Source organism: Phyllostomus hastatus, unplaced genomic scaffold, assembly GCF_019186645.2.
Source record: "Phyllostomus hastatus isolate PE091 unplaced genomic scaffold, TTU_PhHast_1.1 phas_scaffold_93, whole genome shotgun sequence".
NCBI classification, from domain to species: domain Eukaryota; kingdom Metazoa; phylum Chordata; class Mammalia; order Chiroptera; family Phyllostomidae; genus Phyllostomus; species Phyllostomus hastatus.
In genome coordinates this window covers 34,068,201-34,093,798 of record NW_025334042.1, presented here as the reverse complement: position 1 = coordinate 34,093,798, position 25,598 = coordinate 34,068,201, and the positions used below count along the sequence as shown (strand labels likewise).

Sequence of the window (25,598 nt, the reverse complement as noted above, 5' to 3'; positions counted from 1 at the left end):
TCAACATATTAAGTATTTTGAGAAGCTGTGCTATTATAAAATCCCTTTTTGTTATCAGAGTTAAAATATAATCAAACTTTGGAGAGTACCCTTAAGTGGGAAAAGTCATAAGAAATTAGAAGAATTTTTGAGAGTTTATATCTTTATCGATTAAGATAGATTTCAGCACTTATTGTATTCATACAGCATAAGTCTGTTCTTTAACACGAGCAGTCTGGAAATTGTTCCTTGATATTCTCAAAGTGGGGAACTTCAAAGTAGGGCTGATTTGTTATAATTATCCTGATACAGGTAGCTACAGCCTTTTTTATTATTGCAAACTATCTGCTCGTCCCTCTTTTCCTCTCTGGTTCCTAGTTCTTCCTCCTTCCTTCCCTCTTTTGCTTAATTTTTTCTCCTTCTTTTTTCCTTTTCCTTTTATTTTCCCCCTGCTTCGTTTGAATTAGTTTTGAGCATCTCTTTCTCTAGGCACTGGGCCTTTGCAGACTTCAAAAAAGTTGAAGATAAAAAGTAATTTCTTTTAAATCTGGCATAGAGTGGAGTTTCTGCCTTTTCTGTTGGAGCAAATAATAAGGTGACATTGAAGTGGCAGTCGGACCAGGTCCAGTTCAATCAACAAATCAGCCAGGAATTTAGTCAGGGTCACACAAGAGGCCAGATTCTCAGGCTGTGCAGAATTTGACTTTTTTTTCTTCAACAGATTGTAGCTGGTAGAGGAGATACTGTGCTAATGAAGAAATGATAATGACAACAATAATGGCACTTTTGTAAACATACCATCTTCTCTTATGAATTTTATTTGAAGTAGTTGTTTTCATTTGCAGAGTGATGAATTACATGTGACCTGCTTATTCATTTCTCATTTGTTAACTACTGATTCCTTAAGGTTTTAGTTTAGACACAGATGTAACATTTTCATGTCAAAACTCAAAACTTTCATGAGTTTTGTTGGTTAGTATATAGAAGAATCAATTACTTCTGTGCCTGGGTGAACAAATTACAGAATTTTCTCCATGCCTTCATCATTGTTTTGGTTAGGGAAACTTCCAGAAGGAGTTTGTTTTGTCTTGTTTTTGACTGAGAAGATTCAGCAAAGCTGATGATTTTGGAGTCTGTGTGCTGATGAATTCATGCAGTGTATTAAGGCAGCCATTAATGGAATGGGGCCAGAGATGAAAATTAATTTTTCAAAGATTGTGGAAGTATTCAACTGAAGTTTAAGGATATCTGTTTCAGTATTAAATACAGTTTACTATGGCAAAAATGCTTTGTTTCCATATGTAATATTACTTTATACCTTTAGACTGATTCTTATATGCTTGTGTCATTTCTTCTCTCATTTTATATTTGGTTAAATGTTTGAATTAGTCTGTGAAACTGACTTGAAGATTTTGAGGGATTGTATCATGTGTTGTTATTTGTTAGTGATTGTATGGAAAGACTAAGAAGTGACATAGAACAGGGAGGTAGAGATTAAACATTAATTCAATGGGAAAAACTTCCTGTTGCATAATGCTGGTCATGTCAGTGAAAGGTGCTTTCTTTCAGAAACCAGCTAGACTTGTTGTGGCTGACAAATGTGGGTTCAATAAGTGATGGAGAGGTGGTGCTTTGTTGTTTTTGTTCTATTTTGACAAGGGTACATATAGGATAATCTGATCTTTGTGCTTCTCTGTCATTTACGATTAGGCCACTTTAGTGCATGGGAATCCTCAGATTTTGGTGGGGGATTTTATACCATTTCTCAGTTAGAACTTTTCAGTGCACTGGTTGGATGTTATTCCTCTATCTTTATTTTGATTTACTGCCCTGCAAATTTCCTTTTGGGATATCTGGAGGTGTTTATGGCTGCCTTAGCCAATATAGTTGATTAGTTGTTGTGAAAGGGGTATGATCTTGTGGTTTCACAGAGATTGGTGGTGAAGCTTATATTGGAAACCTTTCTCAATCAGACAATATTGACTAATTATGTTCTGCTAATTATGTTCAGTCTAATTATAGACTTGTCTTGACCAAAGAATTTGGAAAGTGAGAAGCAACTGCATTCAAATAAGTGGGATATAATGGTTGATTGGTGTTTGGAGTTCCTTCCCTCCCTTCTTTTCTTCTTTCTTTTTTTTCTCTTTTAAGTACTATAGTAATTCATTCCTAATGTATAAATCAAATGTTGGCTTTTAACAATCTGTGTTGCAGAGGATCCTGTTACTATGCATGGATTAACTTAGCAGTGATTAGTATGAGTTCTGCTGTTAGCAATGGCCAATGATAATGTAATGTGAATTGAGAAATATTTATCAGTTTGTGCCTTAAGCTTGCTTGGGCTTTAAACATTTCTTTGTGTGCATAAATCTTGAGTCCAGTATTTGAACTGAGTTTTGTCATCAATATACTAATGATGCCTACTTTAAAATTTTGCTAATTTCTCATTCTTTAAATGTGAAGGATCTATATTTATTAATTACATAGTTCCTATTTACATATGTGTTTAACAGATATTTTTCAAAAGCAATTATGTTAGGTATATTAAAGGTAATAGACCTGGGTACATTTAATAATTTTGACAAGGTTACTTTATATTATTTTTTCAGACCCAAATTTCTGGTTGTCAGTAGTGAATTGATGAATGACTATTTCAAGTTTTATCAAGAGTGACCAATTTGTGTCTTGCTTTTATTGAAAGATATGACTTATGACATGTGATTCTATGTGTTAATGGATTTTATGTAGAAAATGAATCTATTGATGAGGAGTTGGGAGTATACTCAAATAGTCTAGTCTTTGGCTATTTCTTAACCAAGCACTGGGCTGGCTACCGGGAGATGGGATTCAGGCTTCACTCTGCCCTTATTGAACCCAGTGACCTTAAACAGTCTCCTTGACCTCTCTAGGCTCATTTTTCTCACTTATAAAATGAATATATTGGAATAGCTTACCTTTAAAGTCTCTTTTTATTGAAAAAGTTTGTAGTTTTATTTAAGCTGAGGTCATCTTCATGAATCTTTATAGTGATGATTTTGGGTTTGACATTTTGAAAGAAAGCTACCATTGTGATCAAACTTGGTTTTGACTACTTTGTAGATAGGTTGAAAATTTTGGGCTCTATATTTTTGAAATAAAAATTTCAGGCTATGTATGATTTTTTGGTTATTCCTCTGTTTTTTTGGGGGGGGTAGTAACTGGGCAGCCTGGTGTGTTACAGTGTGGTTATATGATTGCCATAAGTAACTTTGAAGTAAGCAAAGGGGGATTAATAAATCAAGTTTTAGCATACTATATCATAGAATAGTGCTAGAAACATTGGAAGAGTTTTAGAAATTGATTTAATCTCACTCCTTCATTTAATAGATAAAGAAACATGTCCAAAAATATTTGTTAATTTATATTGACAATTATAAATTACATTGAGAACATGGACCATAGTCACGTTCATTCACTCAACAAACATGTATGTTGAACCTATTAAGTAGTCTCATTTTTGAAGACTAGGTTTTAAATACACTTCTAACATTCTTATTATGATGCTAAATAACTATCTCTTTGATAAAGATTGAAACATATTTCTTTTTTCCCCAATATGTTTGGCCTCCAAATCCTGTCCATTCTTATTTCTTTATTTAGTCATTGTATATTGAGCTGACATTATACATAAGGCAGTATTTGAGGTACTTGTATTCAATGGCAAGTAGATTTTCAGTTTCCCAAATGGGAAGTTAATGTTCACTTTTGAAAATCTCTCTAGTGTCTGCTTTCCCAAGTGCCATAGTGTTAGTACCATCATTCTCTTTCCATCATTATAGTGACAGGGGAAGATAGGCAATGGACGATAAATACAAAATAACAAGTAGTGATAGGTGCTGTGAATAAAAATAAAGCATGACTGATAGAAAATGATGAGTGTATACTATTTTATCTAGGGTGGGTGAGGGAATGTCTCTCTGGTATGATGACTTCTGAGCAGTATCTGGAGGAAATGGGTGAGATATCTGGGGCAGAGAGTATGAGTCCCAAGAATTGCCTGAGATGTTAATATAGAACATCTCAAAATGTCAAAATACGTATTTCTAGTACTTTTTGTAATCTTGAAAGGTAAGAGAAAAAGCTATGTGATTATTTAGCACATGGATTGATGCTTTGGTCTTTCCTAAGTCCTTATATGAGACCAGTTGCATATCATTGGTGGAATAACCTGACCTGAGTGGGAGTTCCAGAGTGATGAGTTAGTAGGGAGGCCCTGAGTCGCTTCCTTGTTTTTAGTGTAAAGTAATGCATGAGCTTGCTTAACCGGGTAATTGAATTTTGCTGGCATATTATGTAGTTTTTATTAGAATAGCTTTCACAGAAATGGAAAATGACTTTAAAAAGAATGCTGCCATGAGCCATAGATTGATAATCATGCCAATAAAAATCAGTGTTATAAAAAGTTCCTCTAGTGGTTCTTTATATCCAGAGTTGTCCAACCCGCAGCCTGTGGGCTGCATGTGGCCTAGGATGGCTATGAATGCAGCCCAACAGAAAATCGTAAATTTACTTAAATCATTATGAGATTTTTGTGTGTGCGTGATTACATGTTGCAATGTATTTAATGTGTGGCCCCAAACAACTCTTCTACCAGTGTGGCCCAGAGATGCCAAAAGGTTGGATACCCCTGGAACTTTAGGCAATTTGGGAAAATAATGGCTTAGCTACAGTAAGATATACTAGGGACATAGTAGAAAGGGAAATTAGATGACGTGATGAAACCGGACCTGTTGCATCAGTGAAGTATAATAAGCGAGGGAGTTGAAGAACAAGTAAGTGTAGCAGTATATGAATGAGAACTATTCACATTATCTTTTATTTTTAATATAAGTTAAAGTTTAATATTCTCTCAAAGGTCATTGGAGTGATGGTACAGTCATTCCCTGCAGTCATTCGGGCTCCATGACTGACAGAGGCTGTGCTGCTTGCCACACATGGCTTTCATTGTCCTCCTGGGCATTGACACTCAGCAAGCAAATAGAGGAAGAAAGGAAATGTGTGGAGGATGGTGTGGGCGGTGTTTGTGCTTCAGCCCCGAAATGGTGTACATCGCTTCCACCAACCTGACATTCCTGAAGTGAATCCCAGTTGGTCGAGATACATTACCCTATTTATGTACAGCTAGATTCAGTTTGCTAATATTTTAGTTTTTATATTTTTAAAAGAGATTGATTCCTAATTTTATTTTTTAAAGATACATTTTTTAAATTTTAGTATCAGGGATATGCTGCCCTAGTAAAATATGTGGGGCAATAATCTCTCTTTTCCTAGTCTCTGAAAGAATATGTGTTAGATTTCTGTTATGTCTTTCTGAAATGTTTATTAAAATTTACTTAAGACATGTGGGCTTAGAGATTCCTTGGTCAGCGTTTTTTTTTTTTTTAATATAGCTTCAATTTCTTGAACACATACAGAACTATTCAGTTTTTTATCATATCTTTCAGTTTTCTTAAGTTGTGTTTTTTTTCTAGGAGTTTTTTTATTTCATCTAAAAAGTCATTTTTACTGATACAATATGTTATAATATCTGATTGCTTTTAGAAATATCTGTAGGTTATGTAATATTCTGAATTCATGCATAATATTAAAATTTGTTTTATATTTTTATCATTATCATCTTACTACATTTCATTTTTTGACATGTCTATTTGATATTTTTACTATGTTCCATGTCTTTTTAAAGTTGTTTTGGTATTTTCCATTATCTTTTTCTCTTTTTGCTATAGTCTGTACTTTCTTCCACTATCTTTTAGTTCTCTAATATTGCTTTGTGCTCCATTTAATCTACTGTTTACCCCATCTATTGAGTTGTTAACAACACATATTTCTCAGTTACAAAATTTTTATTTTAGGAATTCCAGTTTTCTGAATGATGGTCTCTATCCTATCCATTTTTTAATATTTTTCCCAACACATTAATCACACATATTTTAAAGTCCTTGGTAACTAATAACTGAATCACTGATGGGCTGTTTTCTCTTCTGTTTTTTTTCTTTTTCTTGGTGTTTTCTATTGTCTTCTCTGATAATGTTGTATTGAAAGCTCTATATACCTTGCATTTTGAAAAACTGAAAATGCTCTGTGGAATGTTAACATTGTCCAAAGAGAGTTCATCCTTTTTCTATCCTAGGAAGAAAAAATGGGAGGTTGATCACCATAATCCAGTGGTTCTCAAACTTATGTATTAAAATGTCAGTATATATGTGTAAACCAAAATTAATTTTAGACTGTAAGAAAGAATAAAAAGCATTTATTTGAGCAAAAGGAGCTACAGCCCGGGACACACAGATTCAAGCAGAAAATTCAGGCAGCATCCCCAGACAAAGGAGAAGCTGCCTTTTTTGTTCTAAGATTGTATATATTTATTTTTAGAGAGAGGGTAAGGGAAGGAAAAGAGAGGGAGAGAAACATCGGAAAGAGAGAGAAACACTGATGGGCTACTTCCTGTATATGCCCCAACCAGGAACTGAACCTGCAACCCAGCCATGTGCTCTGACCGGGAATCAAACCAGTGACCTTTTGCTTTGCTTTGTGTGAAGAAGCCCAAACAACTGAGCCATGCTAGTCAGGGCAGGACCACCTTTTGTAGCTAGAGTTCCCATCCAAGTTTCCAGTTAGGTCTGTTTTATGTAAATTAGGTATCCAAATTGTGTGGCTCTGACTGGTTGGGGCAGTTCTCAGTCCTTTGGTAGAGAGGTGAAACCAGGGTTTCCCTGCATTGGTGTCGAGAGCGTACATTTGTGATACCGTCTTTCCTATAAGTCAGCTGGGCAACTGCTCAGCTAGCTGCCTGCTGAGCAGCCCGGCACCAAGGAAGAGACAAGAGTCACACATAGTAACTGTGCTGTTCACTTAGCTTTTACTGAATTCAGGTTCATTCAAAGTAGAACATCAACGTATGTTAATATCCTACCCACACTCTAACAATCTAAGAGAATTACTCCACACACACAGCAATCAATGGGGGATAACAAACCTGAGTCCCAGAGTCTCAGTCTGCAGGTCCAGGAGACAGCATGTTGGGCAAGGGAGGGGTCAGCATCTTTCAAAGAAGGACCTCCAGAGCCAGGTGGGCAGCAGGTCAGGTGAAGTCCTCAGTCCAACAGGGCAGAGCTGCCAGCAGCTGATGCCAAGGGAGATCAGCAGGGCATGGAGCAGCACTGTGGTGTGTAGAGCTCGGCTGTCTCAGCAGTGGTCTGGAACCTGCCTCAGTTATACTTGAAAGTGGTGCACTTCACCCTTCTGGGCCTTTTTGATAAGTGTCTTGGCACCCCTGACAGAAAGTGGGGAATTTCCCAAGGAGCCTGTCTGTGGGTGGTCCTGCTCTGCAGACATGGCTTTTCTGATCACATGTGCAGATATCTTAGTTGTGTCTTCTTCCCAAATGTGTCTGCTCTGACTTAGGTGGTTTCACTCTTGAACCAAAGTGTCATGGCCGACTGACAGCCATCTTAGTTGACATGCGTGACTTCGCTTTGTTTTATGTACTTTGTTCTATTTTGATTGCACCAATGCCATTTTATTGGTTCTGCTCTGCACAATTCACATAAACAAGCAGTGAAGTAAGTCCACAATTTAGCCCGAGGTTCTTCCAGGTATACAGAATGTGTGAGGAGCCCCTGTCAGCACATGGCTGCTAGGCTGTTATTGTTCATAAAATTGGGTCCTCCAGTGATCATGAGGAGTCTATCTCAGGAGATAAATTCCTTCTCATGATTCACATCAAGTGAATCATTCTTCTAGGGGTCTACATGTGTAGTACTGGAGAAGTAATGAAAAAATGTAAAGACAAAGGTTTGTTGAAGTAATACAAGGTCTTCTGCCTCTAGATCCAGGGCCAGAATTGCCACATGCCCAAAGGGATAACACCATTGCCTTATGTGATCTCGCCTCTCAGCTGAGAGGTTTTTGTTTTCAGTTATCCCTTTCATTTTTAATTGCCACAGCCCTCCCTAATGCTTTTTAAATAGAACTTTTTTTAAAGAATAGCTTTTCACTCTTTAGCTGCAGCACTGATGGGTCACAAACCACTCACTTATTAATGTCTACAAAAGTCAGTAGTTTTATTATTTTGTAAATGAAAGAACAAATCATTATTTAGTTTCCTTTTTTTTTTCAGGAAAAACATAAACAAGAATTGGAAGACATGAGGAAAGCTGGTCATGAAGCCCTCAGCATTATTGTGGATGAATATAAGGTAGAGGATTGAGAGTTTTTTAAACTTTGATAAACTTTAGTAAATAATTTTAACTTAGGCATAAGCAAATATACACAAATTGTGGAATTCTAGTGTAGTCTTATTTTGGTATAGAATCCCTTTCAATTGATTTATAGTGTTCATTGAAAGCCTACTTAGTAATGATGGATGTTGCTCTGCATTTGAGAAGTTATACAATATTTGAGAATACAGGATTGGCAGCTGAAGATTCCAAAACAAAATATTATAGAATTAATTGCTGGATTGTATTATGGCTCCACTTCTCATAGAAAAAGAAAGATATGGTACATACCTGAAAAATATTGTTATACTTTTATTCTTAAATATTTTAAGTAGATTTCAGTATATTTAAGTAATGGCAGAAATTGTGATAAATGTCAACATGAGTGATATGCAGTACTATTCTTTTGATTCTATGCCTGTATAAGCTTAATTGTTTATTTTTTTAAAAAGATTTTATTTATTTATTTTTAGACAGAAGGGAAGGGAGGGATAGAGAGAGGGAAACATCAATGTGTGGTTGCCTCATGCATGCCCCCTACTGGGGACCTGGCCCACAACTCAGGCTTGTGCCCTGACTGGGAATAGAAATGGCAACCCTTTGGCTCTCAGGCCAGTGCTCAAGCCACAGAGCCATAGCAGCCAGGGCAAAACTTAATCATTTAAAGCAAATTTAGTGTTTAATCACGTTTTCCCAACATTTCATGTTAGATTTTTTTCCCACAAGAGGAATACATTCTTGTTGAAATCAAAACAATTCCCAGAGGTAACCACTATTAGCTGTTTGATGTGCATTTTGTAAAAGTTTTTTTTTTCTCTTTCTCTGTAGGTACAGATATAAATATAGATATTTCCACATCATACTATGTAATTTGGATTTGTTTTTACAAAAATGTTTTTCTACTCAATCTGTTCTTTGTTTCTTGCTGTATTTACTCATATAACTTAGAGATATTTTAATGTCAGTTTATATACACTTATTTTTGTCACTATTCTATAGTATTCCATAGTACATACATACCATAATTGCTTTACCTGTATAGACAGGAATTTAGTTTTGTTTTTGATTGTTCATTATTACACTAAATGTTTTCTTAAAAATCCTTTTACCACATGTGGGATATATAAATATTTTGTCGATTAATTTTTATCCCTAGGCTTAATAGACATTAATGTCATTTTAGTTAGCTGATAATTTAATGTGAAAAAGATTCCTGTAGCAAGCTTTTGGATAAAAGTACATAAAGAAGTATATCCAAAATTACTTTAAGTGAAAAACATTTCCCCCTTTCCATAAAATAGTCTGGTAGGTAGGTCCTGGGACATGAAAGGTCATTTTTGCAACTTGGCCCAACATAGAAACTGGTGCAATTGTTGAGAAGGTCATTCAAAAAATGTCTGGATTTTACAGCTGTGATTATTGGCTCTTTTTATAATGTGAATTTTTAGTTCTGCTAATATAAACCAGCTTTAGTTATTGACTTGGGGAAAAGTATAGGATCTGTTTTGAACCATCTTTTTTTCCCTAAGGGTAATGGTGGGTAGAATTAAAATACTGAAATTTATATGATTCTTATGGAATAGTAAGTGATATATTCTTGGATGAATTTTATTTTTTACTTTTTATTTATGAACTTTAAATGTTTTGAAAGTATTTACATTGTGTATACTTATATATATTTCCAAACAGCCCAGTATTTAATATATTAAATCCTTTTTTGGCTGTGGATTCATAAAATTTCCTTTGCTGAAAACATGTTTATTGTATATTACTTTCAACACTGCCAACTAATGTGGTTAAAATCCTATGTGAAAACTTTGTAAATATATTTTGCAATTGTATTTTGAGGAAATTTGGTTGTGAGCTACTTACTTTATCTCCTTTTTGTCTAGTATTATTATTTGTCAGTAATTAAAAAAAGTATCAAGCATTAGGTATTATGATTTGCTGAAAAGGATTAGGAATTGAATCAGAGTGCATACGAAGTTATATTTTATTTGTTGTATTATACTTAAAGCCAGTTAACATGAAAAATACATAAATTCTTCTACAGCAGGGAATTTTGGTATAAATACACTTCATATAGCTTTAGATATTGATTTAGTGATGAACTTGACATTTGGTATAATAGTATTACAATACTCTCAGGAGGAATAATATCTAATATGTTAATTGTCACATGCAATTTTATAATCCAGGTGATCTAAAAACATACTGAGCGTCAGCTTCATAGTAGTATGGAAAAAATAATGAAAATAAATCAGGCAGGAAAAATAGGCAGTGTTTTCCTGGTAGATTAGATGTCTATAATTTAAGTGTTAATTATGTCCCACTATGGAATAAGAAAAAAAGTTTTTTTCATCTTTTCTATTGCTAAATTCAAACATGAGAAGTTCATTTGATCATTGCTTTATTATGCTTCTCTTTTTTTAAGATAGCAACTTAATTTTTATTAATATATTTTAAAGGTTTGTTTTGTTAAAATATATAAACATTTTGATGGATGATTCGTTAATCATTAGGTAACTCAAAAATAAACCAAAATACACCTTCTAGCAACCATTGTTCTGGGAACAGCATCAGTGTGAATATTCTCTTTGCATTTTAGTCTTTACTTCAAGAAATACTATTGACATCATTTTTATGGCAGAGACTATTATAGATACAGTACTGAACAAAATAGATAAGTCCTTGGTCTAATGGGATATGTATTCTATACATAGACATCACTGTATATGCATATACCAGAAGTGTATATACATGTACGGAAAGTAAGGAACCTGAAACCATATCTTTCCTGATACTTAGGTTTTCAGGGCTTTACACTGTTATCTCTCCTACCTGTGCAGGTATTTTCTCAACTAGGCAACTGAACTAGAGAAATCTGTTACCCTCCAACCACCATTCTTGGCTTCCAGGGATCTGACATATCCTGGACTAGATGTGATTAATTTTTTTTCCCTCCAAGTTGAGTTGAAACATTATCGAGGAGTTTGAAAAAAAGATTTCACTAGAAAAGATAGTAAAACATTCTAACTAAGGTAAAACAAAAATACAAAGATACACTGTTTTCTGCTCAACTTCTGCTTCCAGACACATGAAATAGACATTTTTTCCTATTCTTCCTACTAAATACAACTAAAAAATAAACCCTGAGCATTAATGTGTAAAACAGACATAAGATCTTGACATTTTGATTAATAAAGTGAGACTGGCTCAGGATCTTGGGATCCAAGTAACTACATGACACTGGGTCCCCTGTTTTTTGTTTGTTTGTTTGTCTGTTTGTGTTTCTTCATTTACTCTATACCAGGTGCTGGAGAAGAGAAAAACCCAACACACGAAATGGGCACGGACAACAAACCCCAAGGAAAGCCTGTTTTCTCTACCCAAAAGACAAGAAAAGCCTCCATCTCAAAAAGGCAGAAAACTATTTGATAATAACTACTCTAATCCTGCCAAACATCACACCATAAACTGCGGCCCCACCCCAGCCCTGCCAACAAGAGCCAGTTAGAGAACCCAGGCTTCCACCCTCTCTGGGCCGTGACGGGGTACCCTTCCTTTTCCCCACTGGGGCAGTGTCCTAGAAGGCTGACTGGGAGCCAGGACTTTGGGTCCCACTGGGCAGTAAGTTCCCTCCTGCTTGTGTGTGAGGGTAGGCTGTGTGGGAAACCTAAACTTCCACCCACCCCGATGGTAATGAGACCCTTTCCCCTTTCCCCATTAGCTATGCATGAATGAATATTTAATAGAGAGTCAGGACTTTAATTACTGCTCAGTAGTGATAAGGTCACCCTCACCCCACAATGTCAGTGGAGGCCATTTGGGGCACAATAAGGCAGCACCCTTATTGCTTCTAGCTGGAGTGGTATCTGTGAAGTTCCAATGGGGCACTTGAACTTCTAACCACGTCCATCAATAGTGAGGAGGTCTTTGTTCCCCTTGCCCTGAGTGTCGGTAGAGAATGAGTCAGGAGCCTGGACTTCTATTGTACCGGCCATTTTCCTCTATCCCTGCTGAAGTAGTAGCATATTAGAGGAAATCTGCTAACACACAATTTAAAATATGTGGGTTTCATTTGAAAATTGCTAACCTTACCAAGAACCAATAAAATCTCATCATGAGTGAAACAAGACAATGAGCAGAAGCCAACACTGAGTTGACAACAATGTTGGAATTTTTGCCCAAGGATTTAAAAAAAAATTATTGTTTTTCTATTACAGTTGTCCCAATTTCCCCTGTTGCTCTCCCCTGCCCTGCTCCCCCTGTTACCACCATCCCCCACTCGCACAGTCAGTCCTCACCCTGCTGGCACCCATCATAATAGTGATTTAATGAGCAATAATGAATATGTTAGAAACAAATACAAAATAGAAAATTTCAGCAAAGGCATAGAAAATTTCAGTAGAATAATAGATTATTTAAAGAAGAACCAAATGGACATTTTAGAACTAAAAAATATAATAACCAAAATAAATAGAGTATGAACTCAAAAGCATAATAGAGAAACATTGAAAAGAATTAGTGAATTTGAAAGTAGAGTAACAGAGATCCTTAAGTTTGAATGATAGAGAGAAAATAGACTGAACACAAATAAACAGGGATTTAAAGATCTTTGAGATTTAAATTTCATGTCATTATGAATTGAAAAAATATTCAAAGAAATAATGGCTGAAAATTTCCCAAATTTGTCAGAGGAAATAAAAGTACATACTCAAGCAGCCACATGAACTCTAGACAAGATAAACAAACAAAAACCCCAAAATATTCCATTTCAAGACTTTTGTGATGGTTAACTTATGTGTCAACCAGGCTGGGTCAGGGTGCCCAGATATTTGGTCAGCTGTCATTGTGGTTGTTTTTATGAGGGAATATTTTGGATGAGATGAACATTTAAATTCATAGACTGGGTAAAGTGGATTGCTCACCCTGATTGGGTGGGCCTTATCTCATCATTAGAAGGTCTTAATAGGACAAAGACTGACTTACTCTGAGCAAGAAGGTGTTCTGCTAGCAGATTGCGTTTGGACTTTTCCTTGGGTCTTCTGCATGACAGCCAACCCTTCATGTACTGAATTTGCCAACCTCCATAATTTTGCCAGCCAATTCCACAAAATACCTATCTATCTATATATTCATTTTATTTGTTCTACTTGTTTTTAGAGACTCCGACTAATACACATATCACAGTCAAATTTCTGAAAATTAAAAACAAAAAAATCTTGAAAGTAGCCAAAGAAAGATGACATTTTACTTACAGGAAATAAACAGAATGACACTGGAGCATCCCTGATTAGGTAGTTCAGTTCAATAGAGCATTGTCCTTATATGCCAGGGTTGCAGGTTTGATCCCCAGTCAGGGCACATACAAGAATCAACCAATAAATGTATAAATAAGAGGAACAACAAATCAATGTTTCTCTCTCTCTCTCTTTCTTCCTCTTCCTCTCTCTTTGTAAAATCAATTAAAAAAATGATACTGAATATTTCATCAGAAACCATGGAGGGCAGAAGGAAATGGAACAAATGCTGAATGAAAACAACTATCAAACTAGATTTCTACATTCATTGAAAATACACTTCTGGAGTCAAAGGGAGAAAATATGTTCTCAGATGAGGGAAAACTAAGAAAATTTGTCATGCAAACATACCCTAAAACAATGGCCAAGGAAGTTATCGACACAAAAGGAAAGATAAGGGAAAGAATTCTAGAACATTAGAGAAAAACAAAGATAAAAAATATGGCTATATTTTTGTCTATGTATATTTTGTCTATATATTTAGTGTATGGCTAATGCAATAGATGTTGTTTTCTTAAGTTTCTAAATTATGTGCACTGTTAAATAACACATTATAGCATTGCCTGATGTGGTTCTTGATGTATGTGAAGGAAAAATTTTTTTAAATTATATTGTAAACAAAGGAGAATAGAGGACATAAGGCAGGGGGAAGGGAGCGAGGCTTCTACATTTCACTTGAACTGGTAGAATGCCAATACCACTGATGGTGTGACTTATTATTTTTTATTACTCCAAATTTGTTTACTATTTCTACATTTCATCTTATGGTAAGGCTTAGGGATTTCTTTATTAAATAGTTTGATTGCAGGGCACTAAATTATTAAAATCATTTGGAGCTAGTTTACATTTTTCCATACATATTTCATAAACTATACTCAGTCTAAATATAATACAGAAGGCTTTTATTCACTTGTCACTGTGATTCCCAAGAACCTGAAATAATAATCCAGTAATAATTACTACAGGGGGAAGTTCATTAGTCATGTATTTTGATTTAGAGAAGGCTGATGATACTATTTTATCTTAATATTTTATGATTTTTGAATAGTTTTATTGAGATGTAATTCACATACTATAAAATTCACCTTTTTAAAGTTTTTACTGCAGTAGTTTTTAGTATATTTGCATAACTGTACAACCATAATCACAATCTAATTTTAGAACATTTTCATCACTCCTAGATGAAATTTTTACCTATTAGCTATCATTCTTCATTTTTCCAAGTACTCTGCCTCCTAGCCCTTGGTAACCACTAATCTACATTATATCACTATAGATTTGCATCTTCTGGACATTTCATTATAAATAGAATCATTAATTTGTGGTCTTTGTGACTGGCTTGTTTCACTTAGCAAATGTTTTCAATATTCATCCATGTTGTTGCATGCTTTATTTACTACTTCATTTTTTTTAAAAAGTGCAGCTGTTCTTTTGCATGAGTAAGTTCTCATATTGTACCTCTGTAGAATTGTAGAAAATGTTTTGGGCTTTATTTCAGCAAATTATCATAGACTCAGATACTAATTTAGACCACATTAATGTAAATGACCATCTGATTTTTTGCACTGGCAATTAGGTTTTAAAAAAACATCTTAAAGTTCTAGTATATTTTGGTTACCATGTCTTGTGTACCTAACACAATTGAGATGAAATTGTACTTTTTAAAGCTCCCAAATAATGTGATCAGCATTTCCTGATTTAAAAATAGAAATAAACTATGTTATGATTAAAACTTTTCACAAAGAATTAAAAATTCTGATTTACCTTGAACTAATCCTGTATTTAAGGGATTAGCCAACCTCATCAAACTGGAATTTAGCACTTTTAGCAACTATTTATACTACTTCAAATCATCTACTGCAGGAACTAGGTTAAAAAAATCTGCAAACCTAATTTATATTGGAACAACTGTAAATGCCAATTTTTTGTACTATTATTATGTATTTATTCTTATTTTTTTCTACATTTATTTTTTTATTATTGTTCAACTACAGTTTTCCTCATTTTCCCCCACTAACAACTCTCCCCGGCCCCAACCACCCCCACCTCCTACATTTAATCTCCCCCCCCCCCCAGTTGTTTTTGTCCATGGGTCCTTTGTAATGCTCCTTGATCACACTTCCCCTTCTTATCCCCGTTATCCCCTTTCTTTCTCTGCTCTGGTCACTGTCCGTTGGTTCTTTATTTCCATGTCTCTGGTTCTATTTTGCTTGCTTGCTTGTTTTGTTGATTAAGTTCCACTTATAGGTGAGATCACATGGTATTTGTCTTTTACCCCCTGGCATATTTCACTTAGCATAATGCTCTCCAGATCCATCCATGCTGTCATAAAGGGTAGGAGCTCCTTCTTTCTTTCTGCTGTGTAGTATTCCATTGTGTAAACGTACCACAGTTTTTTTATCCATTTATGTACTGATAGGCACTTAGGCTGCTTCCAGCACTTGGCTATTGTATATTGTGCTGCTTTGAACATTGAGGTGCATAGGATCTTTTGAATTGGTGTTTCAGGATCCTTAGGGTATACTCCCAGCAGTGGAATTGCTGGGTCAAAAGGCCAGTTCCATTTTTATTTATTTTTTTAAATTTTATTTATTTATTTTTAGAGAGGGAAGGGAGGGAGAAAGAAAGAGAGAAACATCAATGTACGGTTGCTGGGGGTCATGGTCTGCAACCCAGGTATGTACCCTGACTGGGAATCGAACCTGCGAGTCCCAGGTTCGCAGCCTTCGCAGACTGATGAAGAAGACATGTGAAATCCTATTAAAGTTTCACAGGCATTCAATCCACTGAGCTATGCCAGCCAGGGCTCATTTTTAGTTTTAGTTTTTTTGAAGAAATTCCATACTATTTTCCTCAGGGGCTGCACCAGTCTGCATTCCCACCAACAATGCACTAGGGTTCCCTTTTCTCCACATCCTCTCCAACACTTGTTTGTTGCTTTGTTTATGGTGGCCATTCTGACCTGTGTGAAGTGGTATCTCATTGTGGTTTTAATATGCATCTCTGTGATGGCTAGTGATGCAATGTTTTTCTACATTTAATAATGATATATAAAAATTTTATATCTTTTTTTTAAAGATTTTATTTATTTATTTATTTTAGAGAGGGAAGGGAGGGAGAAAGAGAGAGAGAGAGAAACATCAATATGCGGTTGCTGTGGGTCATGGCCTGCAACCCAGGCATGTACCCTGACTGGGAATCGAACCTGTGACACTTTGGTTCGCAGTGCACGCTCAATCCACTGAGCTACGCCAGCCAGGGCAAAGTTTTATATATTTACTCTCTGAAGTACTTCTATTAGAAGAGATGATTGATTACTTTTAAGTCAGACAGACCTGGATCAACTAAGTACTTGTGAACTTGAGCAGTTTCTTATATGGGAATTTTAGTTTTTCTATATGTAAATTAGAGAATATACCATAGAACTTAACCATAGAAGCGTTATGAGGATCCATGAAACAACAAATACTGCATGGCTAAGAATAAGAACATTAATGAATATTAGCTGTTATAGTTATTGTTTTTATACTTAACATACAATTTTCTAGCATAGCAATTTCAACACCTTGTCATTATCTCAAAATCACACAATGTGGATTCTTGTTTCAGTCTTTGAAACTGTCCACTTAAGTGAAAGAAACTGTGGCCCTGCCCTTCCTAGTCATGGTCTCCTCTTAAACAGCCAGCACTTTTTTTTTCTTTTAGAAAATAAATAGCTCACTCCAGACTGATGAAGAAGACATGTGAAATCCTATTAAAGTTTCACAGAAGGAAACAAAGCTAAAACTAACCTAATGCACTACGTACGTCACTTTCCCCATAATGTTTACTGAATTTCATTTATTTTTTTCTGTGTCATGTCATGATTTTTTAAATCATTTATCATGAGAATTAAAAACAGTAAAGTAAATGTCGATCTTGGAAGGCTTTTCAGAGGAGTACACCACATCTAAAATTGTTTACTCCAAGTAACATAAGGATTTTCCTTTACTTGCTTAATTGGGCATATTTTCCTTGAAATTGTCATTCTCCAGTACATACCCGGGCTCAGACTTCACAGTTCTTTATATCTGTAGTTTTCTCTATCAAAGATTACTATCCATAATGTGAGTTTTTTAAAGGAGAATAACTAGTTGTATTAGTGAGATGCTAGTTTGTTTAAGATGCCCTTAACAGTTGTCATGGATAACGGTATCTTAATCCTTTGGTTCCCACCTCTTGCAGCATATAAGATATTACTTGTGTTGTATTTAAAAGATGCATCTGTCAAGGCAGATACCTTCTCTGAAGATTCTGTATCAGTTGATGTAGGTGCAGTATAGCTGGTTGTATTTTCTTTAAAGCTCTAGAAGTCATTTTGTTACACCTAAGGGGTATTAATCATTGTAATTTCCACTCATATTTAATTCTTTGATTATATTCTATCTATTTCACCCTGTTGCCATTATTTTTCCATTGGTATCATATAAACCACACATATCAGGGCTATGTGTGTGTGCATGTAGGTGGATGCATGTGCATGTAGGTGGATGCATGCACATGTTCACATATTTCCCATTGAAATCACTGTGATAATTTTTTATGCAAGAAAAATGAGAGATACTCTAACAGAACCTAAATAACTATAGGATAGACTGCTTTTTGTTTTTGAAAATTAAAAAAAATCAAGAGTTTCAACTATAACTAAGGAAATCAATTTTATCCTGCATCAAGATTTTTCTTTTTTATATCTTATTGCTGTCCTTAATATGGGAGAAATGATTGCAGTAACAAAAAGTTTCTTCATAGTGGGGAATTGGTAAATTAGCACAGAGGGACTATCAAAGTAAGTCATACATGGGAAAATGCAGGCATGTTTACTAACATAGATTTAACCCATCATATCATATAAAATAGATATATTACATATTACTTCTCATTTTTCTTTTTAGAATTATGTCTGTAAACATCTATTGCAGTAATACAGCATATAGAAGTGCTTGAGGTAGAGCCATTTTTGTTATGGATACATTCTTAAAATGACTTTCTTTTTACCCTAATAATTTTGGGGGAGAATTTTCCAAAGGAAGTACTAGTTGACTCAATATGTTGCAGTTCAGAGCTGGAACTTTTGCTGATGTGCTATACCAGTGAGTGGAAAGTGCTCAAGATATTAAGTTCAATAGTTGTTTTTATTTTATCTTACTTTGAACATAATTCATTAAAATATCCAATTTGACACAAGTAAAATATGAACTTATATTTTGGTTAACATTTTTGTTCTGCTACTGTATACAGACTTATTTTGATCAAGACAATGATAACAAACTCCTCCCTTTCCTTTCTTTCATTTTTTTTTTTTTAGTGTGGTGTTTACTTTAAGGAAGATCAGTTAGGAAAAGAGCTTTCTCCTTTTGAAATTCTTCTATACATAGTTTTTAATTTTATTCTGAAGTTACATTTGCAAATGATCTTCTTGGTTCTGGCACAACTTGTTTATTTTTAAAATTCAATTACACTGTGGGGTTTTTTTAAATTAAATTTATTAGGCTGACATTGGTTAATAAGATTGTATAGGTTCCAAGTGTACATTTCTATGATACATGCTGTGTATGTATACTGCATTATGTGCCTACCACCCAAGGCAAAATTATATTTTGTTGACATATATTTGGCCCCCTTTATTCTAACTCCCCAGCCCCCTTCCCTCTGATAACCACCATACTATTGTCTGTCTGTGAATTTCAGTTTTATGTCCCACATATGAGTGAGATCATATGGGTCTTAGCTTTTCCTGACTAACTCCTTTTGCTCAGTATGAAGTTCTCAAGGTCCATCCATTGTCTCAAATAGCAGTATTTTATCTTATGGTTCAGTAGTAATTTCATTGTATGTATCATATGTATCACATCTTCTTTAATTGTCTATCAAAGGATGCTTTGTTTTTTTGTTTTATTTTGTTTTGTTTTTTTGCTTGTTTGTTTTTTGTTTTGTCTTGGCCATCATGAATAATGCTGCAATGAACATACATAGGTGTGCATATATCTTTGCGAATAAATGTTTTCAGATTTTTCAGGTAGACCTAGAAGAAACATTGCTGGGTCATATTGTAGGCCCATTAAGAATTTTTTGAGGACCTTCCATACTGGTTTTCATAGTGGCTGTACCAATTTACATGTCCACCAGCAGTGAACGAATGTTCCTTTTTTTCCACAACCTTTCCAACACTTGCTATTATTTGTCTTGTGGATAATAGCCATTGTAATGGTGTGAGGTGGTATCTCATTGAATTTTTGATTTGCATTTCTCTAACAGCTAGTGAAGTTGAGCATCTTTTTATATATATCTTTTGGCCATTTGTATGTCTTCTTGGAAGAAGTGTCTGTTCGGGTCCTCTGCCCATTTTTTAAATTGGATTGTTTGTTGTTGAGTTGTATGAGTTCGTCATATATTTTGGATGTTAACCCCTTTACAGAGCTGTTTGCCAGGATCTTCTCCCTTTCTGTTGGTTGCCTTTTGTTGTCTGTTTTGTTTGCTGCACAGAGCTTTTCAGTTTGAAACAGTCCTATTCATTTATTTTGCCTACTTCTCTTGCCTTTGGGGTCAAATTTTAAAATCTTCTCTAAGACCAAGGCCCATAAGTTTTTGTTGTTTAAACTTAGGGGATTTAGACATTTTTCAAATCATAGGAGAAGTATGGAAACATTATTGAATTTTGATATTTCACAGATTAACAAAAATAGTAATTAGAAAAATAGCCTGAAAAAGGCAAAAAAGAAAATGCAGTTTAGTTTAATATTAATATGCAAACACCAAAGAATTTATTGCTATGATGATTTAAGGTATATATGTCTTCTTAAACTGTAAGAGCTTTTTTTCCTAACCCTTTGTGTGCATGCTTTTGACCAAGTGGAGTGTATTTACTAAAGTCATCCTTTTGTACAGCTATCTACGCATTTCAAGATATCTACACTAAAATAGACATATAGACATACACAGCAATTTTTCTTTTATATTCTTTGTTTCTGAAGCTTGACTAAATTGAAGAGCTTTAATTCTGTGTGTTGAAACCTAGATGGCAAAATCCAACAAGTGCTAGTCCTGTGAGTAGAGCTTATAAATACTTGACTGTTTTAATGAGAAAGCAAAGAATGGGAGTATTTTTTGTAAAGTCTTAGAACATTTTATGAAGAGAATTTTTGATATAAATATTTTCTCTTTTTGTGTTGTTTGAATATCAGAAAATTTAATCAGTTACACTTGAGTTTTAGGCATACAAATTTTCTGCTACTTATGGTAAAAATGATGCAAAATTGCTACATAACCTTAAGTTGTTCTGCAATTATCTTGATTAAATTATTGATATGTTCATATCCCAACATTTATTTTATTGAGTGTGACAATCCTCTGTGCATTCTCTGTAAAGGTTAAGTATGTCTTAAATATTTTTGGTAAGGATTGCTTTGAATTTTATCAGTGTACCATATGTTAAATGCCAGCTCAGAGTATCAAATGCCTGCTGTATTCCATTTCTTAAAAGCACCCACTTGCTAGTGTTTTATTTGAACTCTTGTGTTGTTTGTACTGTTTTATAAGGGAGAGTATATTGCATTTAGGAAACCAATTTTTCCCAGGGTGTAGAATTACTTATGTTGTCTGAAGCTCCGCTCCGAGGAGGGGAAGACCATGTTGTTTTCTCTTCTTTTGGTATTTACTCTTGATTGGAGATTGCTAACTTTTTGTGCAAAGAGGGGAACAGTAAAAGTTAAGATCTGTGACAGCTGTCATATATCTTGTTGTTTGAATTCCAGTGTTAGTCTAAAAGTATGAAATAAATTTATAGTTTTAGTGATTTGATTGAACAAGGATTCTCATAAATTCCAGCTTTTATCATATGATCAGATTTTTCCTGGACAAATAAAGATGTTTGCTGTTGCCAGTAGAGTTTGGCCTAACACCATCCTAGATACTAGTGATTGGTTTGGAAATACTGACTTGGCTTGTCCATTCTTATCCCTCCCACTAAACTTAACCTCAGCAGAAGATTGAGAGAAAGGTTTGGTAGTTGAGAATAGTTCTCATGTGCTCTGAGTTTCCTGGGCTAAGCCAGAATTTTGCATGCAAGGCTATTCTTGTGGTTTTTCTAGCTGGGCCAAAACCAAAAGGCATTGGAAACCTTGCAAGAGAACTTGTTCTAATATAGATTTAAGGCTTGCCTTTATATTGTGACTGGATTGTCAGCTGGACAGTTAAAGGAATGAAGGGGGAAGTCTTTATTCTGTATTGAAGATATAAATTTTAAATTTCTGCTTCAAAATAGACCTTGAAAAATAACTTCAATGATAAAAAACGTTAAATGATTAAGGTTTATTTAGTTAGCAGTTTCTTAAGACATGTTGTAAGACCTGCCTTTCCCCCATTATTTTTGCCTTATTTGTGAAATGCTCTTTAAATGTTATGGGTTCTTTCTTTTTTTTTTTAATCATCACCCTAGGAAATATTTTTAAAATTGCTTTTAGAGAGAAAGGGAGAGAGAGGAATATCAGTGCAAGAGGGACACATTGATTGGTTGTATGTGCCCGGGCTGGGGATCAAACCCTCAGCCGAGGTGCTTACCCTGACAGGAATCAAACTCACATCCTTACCAGTTACCAGATGACGCTGCAATCAACTGAGCCACACCAGCCAGGGCTCTGAGTCCTTTTTTATATTAATTAACATCAAGTTAATACTGTGACTAATGTTGATCAGACTTGGAAATTTTATAAATAGCAGTCCTGCCCCACCTAGATATCATTATTAATTATTATAGATTTCTTCTTCTATCATAAAAATTTAGGCTATTCTGTCATTTCTTTTCTTCATAATAATATTGTCTCTCCTCATTGACCTGAATGAGGTTTGACCTGTTCTGATGGGGTTGAATGTTTTTCCAAATCTTTCTTATCTAAGTTTATTCAGCAGGTTTCTACCTCTTGTAATAATGCTTGAAGGGTGATTACATAGTAGTTGCTGTAAAGAATATCATTTTTGTAACTATTCCAGTTAATATAATAGATCACTTTTGTGGATCTTAATCTTTCATTATTCCAGTGAACTGAATTGTCATCAAGGTCTATCTGGATTTGGGCATTTTCAATTTTAGATACTGCCTGAAAAGCATTTGGTAGTTAGACTGTAGGAAAAAAATAGAGTGTGTTACAGATTTATTTTTATTCATTTTTTATTGGCCACCAATATTCCAGTTAGTGAAAGGATGCATACCATAGGTCTAAAGGCAGGAAAGATAAACTGCTGAAAGTTTTCTTACAGTCAATTAATTTTCTAACTTCAAATTGAAGATATTTTTTTGCCTGTTTGAGAGGAATGTTTATACTTTTCTTTCAACTCTAAAACACAAACTTTGAGGAAGGAAAGTAGAGATGTAAGAACCAGTGACATTTGGGGCAATGACATTTTAAGATGTCTGTCAGATTTCTAATTAGTATAGAACCCCATATCAAAATAGAAGGCTGGTTTTGATTTTAGCCCTAAGGTCTAGTTTATCAGGTTTGGGGAATCTTGCTGTATGATAATATATGCTTTATACCAAGGATAAATTATTAGAGAATAGAATAATTTCTCTAGTATTTTTGAAATACCTTATTTTTTGACAAGGTAATATGTATACACTACATAATTAAAAAGACATGCAAATACAAATAGTAAAAATTAAATTTTGCTCCCATTGCTACCTGGGTGTTAGTTCCCTCTAACTTCCCAGGCTCTATCTTTTCCAGATGAGAGATAAGTTACTTAAAATTGTCATATCTCCAAGTTGCAGTGAATTGACTTTCAAATTGCTTTACAGCAATGAGAAAGGAATTCCATTTGAGGAATAATCCATATACAGTATAATAATTGACTTTCAAATTGCTTTACAGCAATGAGAAAGGAATTCCATTTGAGGAATAATCCATATACAGTATGATTTAGTCCATGTAGTCAAAAACACAAAGTTTAAGGCTTATCCTATTTTGATGTTTAGCAGGATATTCATGTAGTCAACATGTTTGGGTAATTAAACCATTGTAACAACCTAATGTGGGCCAATGCCCAGCCAGAAGCACCACTTTGTGCCATCTTATAAAAGTGAAGTACATATACCAGTTAGTGTGTTAATAATTCCTCCGAGCCACTTGGATGACTTTGTCCCTTCCTCTGGGGTGTTTCCCTGACCCCACATCGTCAAGCTCAAGCTGGCACAGCAGGTGGCCTCTGGCACCTGCTCCAGTCCAGGGGATGGCACTTCTAATTTTTTGGTGCCCAATCCAATGGATTTCAAATATTTTATATATTACCCTGAATATTATAAGTTCTATAATATATTAACTTTTATCTGGTGAAGAACCCAGTTGAAGTATGTTATGTTGTCATGAAAGTTCACAGTGTTATTTTCTTGATGACCAAGAAAATAAAGGAAAATTTAATATTTGTTAATGTGTCTTTTAATAAACTTGATTTAAATGAAACCTAATTTTTCCCCATGTCTTTTCAGTATGAAAAATTTTTTTTCTAATCTTTGAGATCTCTGTCTGATGAATAGACCTCAATTAATTTGGAGGAAAATTTTTCATTTTAATGGTCTTAAATCTGGTCATTTAAAAGATAATGTTGGTCTTTACATAAATCCACAGAGCGTGAGTTTCATTTATCATGAAAAAATGAGGAATTTAGCTCTCAAAAATCAGCAAATGAACAATCCCAGAACAATCCCAGTTTTCAATATTATCAATTTAAAAATTAAATCAACTGTTACAATTTTACAGAATCCCTTTATTCCTTCATCAGTGGCAGAGAAGAACCTCTTTCATTCTTCCCATTCATTAGATAACGGCTGTGAGACCCAGGGGAGCAGGGCCTCGATGAAACACACAGAAGCAGAGGAGGAGTTTTCAGCCAAAGCCAGGTCACTCAGAGCTTGATGCAGGGTTCCATTCAACAAATTGCACTGCCTCCTTGGAATGTTAATGCCTGTGCATGCAGGCCAAATATTTCTGACATCTTGATGGATTTCTTTCTTTCCATGGTCTCTGATATTTCACAAAATGAGATGCATGGGTCTTTAGTCTTTAAAAACCAGGTGTTTCTTTTAACCCTGTGAGAGATTCTGAAGAGATTGTTTTGGTTAGAATTGTTCTCTCTGTCTGTCTGTCTGTTTCTCTCTCTGTCTCGCTCTCCCTCTCTCTCTGAAACCGCTGCTCCCACTCTAGTCACAAGGAACAATATTGTGGCATCTAAGGGAGAGGCATATCCGTATGGCAGCTTTTCAGAAGTTTAGAGGATCTGGAAGGCGGACATGCAGAATCTGTGCTGTACTTAATTTTAGAAACTTCTTAATTTTAATGTGTTGTCCATGGCACAAAAGAAATTTTCCCTGGGAGACTTCTGTGGTGTTTGAGGTAACAACTCTTATGTTACTAGAATCCCTTAACAACAAGGCCAACAGGAATGATTCCTTCAGTTCTGAACATTTTCTTTGGCTTTCGGAGCCTCCAAAACACTTTATAGCATGGCTAGACTGTATTGAATTTCCATGTTTAGATCTACGCCCATAATTTAACTTTTTCTTTTTGAGTATAGTACCTCTGTGTTGGAATTCAAATACATACAAAAACTGTCATTCCAAATGCTTGAGATCTGTAACAGGATAAAATTTTCAGCAACCTCAGTATGACCTTGTACTTCTCCTCCTTTTTTAAATTAGTAAAAGGAGGGAGAAATATTTTTTTAATCCATTTTTTCATAATTTTAGGTCATAATTTTTTTGTTGCTTTCTAAAAAGAAATCGGGCCAAATCAGTCACTGTCACTCCTCAGATATCTAGAATTTGCTTTTTACAAACATGCACCTTCATTCTCCTTAAGGGTTAAATTTACAGGGTCTGAATGTTGCTGAATTTTTGCCAGCCTTGGTAGCAGGAGACCAGGAACCTGACCTTGAATTTGGAAACAGTTTTGAGTAAATGAAAGCTGTAAATCCAGACGGAAGTCTTTCCCCTAGAGAATTATACTCCCTAGTCCTTTCACACTATTTATTT

At 34.9% G+C, this 25,598-nt stretch overlaps 1 protein-coding gene across 13 annotated transcripts in view; it reads left to right on the top strand.

Moving 5' to 3' along the window:
- Nucleotides 1–25,598, top strand: part of CCDC91 (coiled-coil domain containing 91) — a 275,641-nt gene that overhangs the window by 135,666 nt on the left and 114,377 nt on the right. For all 13 annotated transcript variants that reach the window (XM_045829846.1, XM_045829842.1, XM_045829841.1 and 10 more), the window contains one exon: nt 8,138–8,215. In XM_045829846.1, coding sequence (XP_045685802.1) covers nt 8,138–8,215 — 78 coding nt within the window. The remainder of the gene's footprint in view (nt 1–8,137; nt 8,216–25,598) is intronic.